At 40.0% G+C, this 5,364-nt stretch overlaps 1 protein-coding gene across 1 annotated transcript in view; it reads left to right on the forward strand.

Annotated features, from left to right (window-relative positions):
- LOC107098932 (tyrosine-protein kinase HCK-like) overlaps positions 1–5,364 on the forward strand; it is a 33,394-nt gene that overhangs the window by 14,473 nt on the left and 13,557 nt on the right. Inside the window, exons 3-4 of the mRNA XM_015396828.1 lie at positions 3,054–3,087; positions 5,062–5,155. Coding sequence (XP_015252314.1) covers positions 3,054–3,087; positions 5,062–5,155 — 128 coding nt within the window. The remainder of the gene's footprint in view (positions 1–3,053; positions 3,088–5,061; positions 5,156–5,364) is intronic.

The raw sequence follows: 5,364 nt of genomic DNA on the forward strand, positions 1-5,364 counted from the left end.
AGGAAGTCTAGCAGCCAATAGCAGAGGGGTGTATTGAATCCCAGCTGTTCCAGTTTGCCCATCAGATGCTGTGGTTTCTGATTTGTTCTATAGATCCACATCTTGACTATAACTCAAGCAATTTTGGACTGAAGAAGTTGAAGCATATCTGTTCCACAAATGTTTTAATGGGCAGTGTGTGAAATATCACTAATATAAACAAACATAAGTTCCTGAATGTTATGACCACCGCCATTTTTATTTGTGTAATTCCTGACTTGAGAGCTGTAGTATCATGGGCCAACGATAGGAGGCGAGGAACCATGCTAGCGTGATGTTTAAATGGTCATAAGAACCAAGATGGCTCAGAGCTGGTGCAAATGGGGTCCAAGGAACTGTTTTCAGACGGTGCTTCCTCTGGCAGAGCTGCAGCCAAGAGAACCTTCCAGAAGTGCGTCCGTCTCTGATGTGACCCACCAAACAAAAGCTGCTCCTGAATAAGAGGCACGGCCTCCTGTCTGGAGGACACCAACAGGATCCTGAGGGACCAGGAGACCAGGAGGACCAACGTTCTCAGGTCTGATGAGACAAAGATGGAACTCTGGTGTGAAAACCAGCCGCCATGTTTGGAGGAAACCGATACCTTCCGTACAAGGAGGCATGGTGTAGGCAGCATCATGCTGTGGGATCCAAAAAATTAACATCATTGATGAAAACCTGCTCCACGGATCTCTGGTCTGGATCAGAACCAGTCTGTGAAAGTCCTGGAGAGGCCAAGCCAATCTGGACTGAAGCTGTCTGCTCAGAAGTCTCCCATCCAGCCTGATGGAGCTAAAGGTGAATAAGAACCAAAGCATCTGAGGACAGGTGAGCCTGGCTGGATGTAGGAGCATCTAAAAGGCTGGAGCTGCTGCCAAACGCGGAGCAGGAAAAGTCTGGAAATGCTTCTATAAAAAAGGATTTCCTCCTTTTGGAAATTTATTTGGAAAAAATTTGCAACAATCTAAAAAAAAAAGCCTTTTTCACATTGTCAAAACTTTGTATGATGTATGGAATATAAGGAAAGGAGAAATATATGATATATTTTTATATATAACCAATTATATGGGAAAATGTTTCCTGATGCTCTGGTCAAACTGTACATTGAAATCATAAGGTTTAAAAGTTCACAGCCTTTTGCTCTGATGCGATCTATTGAATTCAATTCTATTCAGTTTATTTCTATATCTCCAATTCACATCATGTCATCTCAGGTCACTTTCCAGTTCACCAGATCATCCAGTCAGATTGATTCAAAGTTTTCTATCTAAGGAAAACCAGCTGATTGCATCGACTCATTAACTCTTCAGCAATCCCTCACACTAAGCATGCTTGTAGCGACAGTGGAGAGGAAAAACTCCCTTTGAACAGGAAGAAACCTCCAGCAGAACCAGGCTCAGTGTGAGCGGCCATCTGCTGAGGCCCACTGGGGTTCAAGGAGACAGAAGCCTACCTGCGATCTACCTGCTCACATTGCACATCTTCAACCCGCACGTCGGACTGACGCTGGTCGGACTCGTCTATCTGGAAGAAGAAGAAGAAGAACTCCCTTGTTTGCTCATGCTCAGTGCTCGAGGTTCTGGTAAATCAGCTCATAGCTCTGCTTCAGCAGCAGGATTTACTCACCAACACCTTAAGACGGCCGACTGAACTTCAAACATGTTTGATTTTCTCCGGACCTTAAGATTCCTGATGGAGAGCTGGTCGTTAGAGGCTGATCGCCCCTCGTTACCCCCTGTACGCTACACCATGCAGGACGCCCCATGATGCTGAAACTCAGCCAGATCCAAAGAATTCTCCCACGAATGGAGAATCGGCCTGAAAATGGCACAAAATTATACAGTCAATAAACGGCCAAACAGACCAAGTCAAGATTTAAAACTTTAAAGGAACATCTCAGAGATTTTAAGAAGCATTCATTCATCCATCATCCATCCATCATGTATCATCCCCTCCATCCATTATCCTTGCATCCATCCATCCTGAGGGTCGTGGTGGGGTCGCTGCCTATCTTCACCTGCACTGCCTACTGATGGTGGTCAGATGGAGGCTCCAGCGTACGGCAGCCTGGCTCCTGTCTCCAGCACAGCTGTGGCTGCAATGTAGCTCACCACCATCAGTGTGTGAGTCAATGTAATTTAAAGCACTTTGTTCAAGTTCTCTGACTTGAAAAAGAGTTCTATAGATTCCGGCCATTTACCATTCCCATTCCTATCACGTCTTTCCATCATCTACAAAGTCTTCTGCTTTACATCATTGTTCTGTGAGGTAGCAGGGATCATCTGAACTCCCAATCTGCCTCCTCTCTCCTTCCTACGGCTGGAAACGCAGGTTTAATTGGCTCTAAAGCAGAAACAATGGGATTCAGACGCTTCTGTGTCCTTTAAGCTCCGCCTTCCATCAAACCTTTTAAGTGTTTTACGGTTTGGAAGTATCGTTGCTTTTATAAATATATTTAACTGCTAGATGAAGCATCGACCAACCCGTGATGTCACTGCTTGGAGTTCTGCAACATGGCTGCCAAAAATGACAAAACAATTATACGTTTAATTCTTTTATTTCTATATTTTTCAAATTTTTATTTTCAGGATATTTTTGACTAGAAGCTCCTGTTTTTATTCAGTGAAGTAATTTATGTGTGAAATGTTAGCGATACTTCCTAATACTAATAATCAAGTAAAAGTACAGCGTAGTAAAACTTCTCCAGGAAGTTCATTTTTAGAAAAGGTTTCATACAGTTAAATGTCACTAATTAACACATTTCTAAACAGAGATTTTAACACTTATTTCCAGTTATCATAAATGATTGACTGAAGTTGGTGTCTGACTGAGAGCCTCTTTAGTTTTGTTCTGTTTTATCATCCATTAGAATATCACGCTTCATACCAGCTGTGTTTGTTAGGCGCTGTTGTTAGTAACCAACCTTCCTACTAACAAAAAAAAAATTTGCAATTAAAAAAAAAACTATTTGACTTTTATTTGAATGCACAGCAATTAAAATAAAGGAATGTGTGACCTTTTCTCTCTCTCCACAGGCCAAACAGGCTTCCAATGGAGCCTCTTCAGATGGTAAGTTTATTTCCTGTGCCTTGCAGACTCTCGCTGCACAGAAATCCTAGCAGCATCTGCTGGTTCTTTAAGGAGAGCCAAAGATTAGCTTGGAAAGAAGGTAATAATTGATTCAAAATGGCTGCCAGCGCCACAGAAAGTCAACATTAGTCGTTATCTGGAGTGATGTAGGTCAGTGTAGAAGCAGAAACACCCCGTCTGTTAAAGAGGAAGCAGTGTGTGTGAGTGTGTGGGTGGTGAGCGATAACCCCTCGCACTGCTTTAGACCTGAACCAGCAGCCCTCAGAGGCGCAGCCCTGCTGCTATTAATACCAGCCGTGGAAGGAACTCAGTCACTGAGAAAAATGACAGGAAACCTAAATTAGCAACAACGCTGAGGTGCACAAAAATTACTATGCAATGATAATTTTATGACAGCTGCGCACTCAGATGCATTTTTATTTTTGTCCATCTTACTCAGCCTAAAAAGAATAGGGGAGTCAGAGGGACAAAATCAAAATACTATTTTTATAACTGTTATTTTTTTATCCACAGAGTATAAAAAACGGTTTACCAAAAGCTAGCAGTTATCGTTCACTTGGTAATGTTTTAGTTTCCTTGAGTCCCTCTGAAACTCTGCTAGTCTGAATAAATAATCATACAGATGTGCTTGAAAGTTCACAAACCCTCTCATTAAAGAAGAAGATCAGTTCACACTAATAATTCAAATAACACTAAACTGAATATGGACTAAATTATGATGTCGTATAAATAACATATTGCTAAATGTATTGCTTTGTATTAAGTGGTTCGGGCATAGGGCTTTTGAATCCTGAGGGCTTTTGAATCCTGAGGTTGTGAGTTCGATCCCCCACTCCCACAGACTGCCACACTGCAAAAACGATCTGGAAACGAGTAAAAATGTCTTAAAATTAGTGTATTTAGCATAATTCAAGCAAGTAAATAATAAGATTTGCCAATGGAATGAGTATTTTTACTCTTAAAATAAGGTAATTAGATAATATCCACTTGGAATAAGACAATGCAATTGTTTTTTCCCAATTTAAAAGGAAAATGCCAAAATCCAATGGCAAAAGGGAACAACTAAACGCCTAAATTAAAAAAAAAAAGCCGGCTTTTAAAAAAAAAAAAAACTAACTAAAATTAAAAATTTTTGCAAGGCCACTCTGGGTTCCTGAGCAAGACCCTTAACCCCACACTGCTCCCCGGGCGCCGCACAATGGCAGCCCACTGCTCCCCAAGGGGATGGGTTAAATGCAGAGAAGTAATTTCCCTCTGGGATTATTAGAGTATATAAAGTACAAAAAAAAAAAAGTAAAATAAAAGCACCCTGCAGATGATCAGCAAACCAACCAACCGCCCAATCTGAACATTTCCTGAACAGACAATACCTGATTTGAGTGATTATTGCCTCAAATGTTGCTCAACATTTCAGATCTGGAGCTGGTTTACCTATTTTATTTATTAATATATCAGTATGTATGTATTTATACATATAAATTCAAAATTAATTTTGGGATCTCAATTTTTTTATCATTTTCTATTTATTATCACTAAATATGTCATCAATTATTATCATCAATTTCAGTTAAATTTACTGGTAGTTGATTTTAAATGGAAGGGCATAAACTTTATATATTTATTCATTTATTTATTTACCGTATATATATAAACATGGCACAAAGTTAGAAGTTAGTAAGTGGGGGTTAAGCTCAGTCTGCATCCTCACTGATTCAGATCCATTTTCAATTAAATTTATTTCTTTAGCTCCAATCCTCATCATTTCATCAAAATATTTTCATGTACCCCTTGCAATACCCTCGTGGACCACTAGGGGTACACGTACCCCCGGTTGGGAATCACTGCTCTACATCATTTTATTTTCTTAGCTTGAGGGATTTAATTCAACCTAACAAAAAAGTTATTATCCAGGTTAATGATCATCTTTGAACATTTGTTCTGTTTTTCTTATAGGTGAGTGTGACGCCATTGCGCTGTACGACTATGAGGGGATACATGAAGGAGACCTTGGTTTCAAGAAGGGAGAAAAACTACGGATTTTAGAGGAGTGAGTAGAAGTTTATGGTTGAATAAAATTATCAGGCTATGACAGCTTTTCTATTTGGAGTATAGTTTGTCTTTCACTTGAATTTGAAAGAATTAATCCCATCCTAAGAGCTTTGAATAATTTATCACAACCTTACTTTTTACATCACAAAATACGGATCACATTAACTTTTGAGTTTTATTGGCTGCTTGGCGCACAGTAGCAGCCAT

This window comes from Cyprinodon variegatus, unplaced genomic scaffold, assembly GCF_000732505.1.
Source record: "Cyprinodon variegatus isolate N-32 unplaced genomic scaffold, C_variegatus-1.0 Scaffold823, whole genome shotgun sequence".
Lineage (NCBI taxonomy): Eukaryota > Metazoa > Chordata > Actinopteri > Cyprinodontiformes > Cyprinodontidae > Cyprinodon > Cyprinodon variegatus.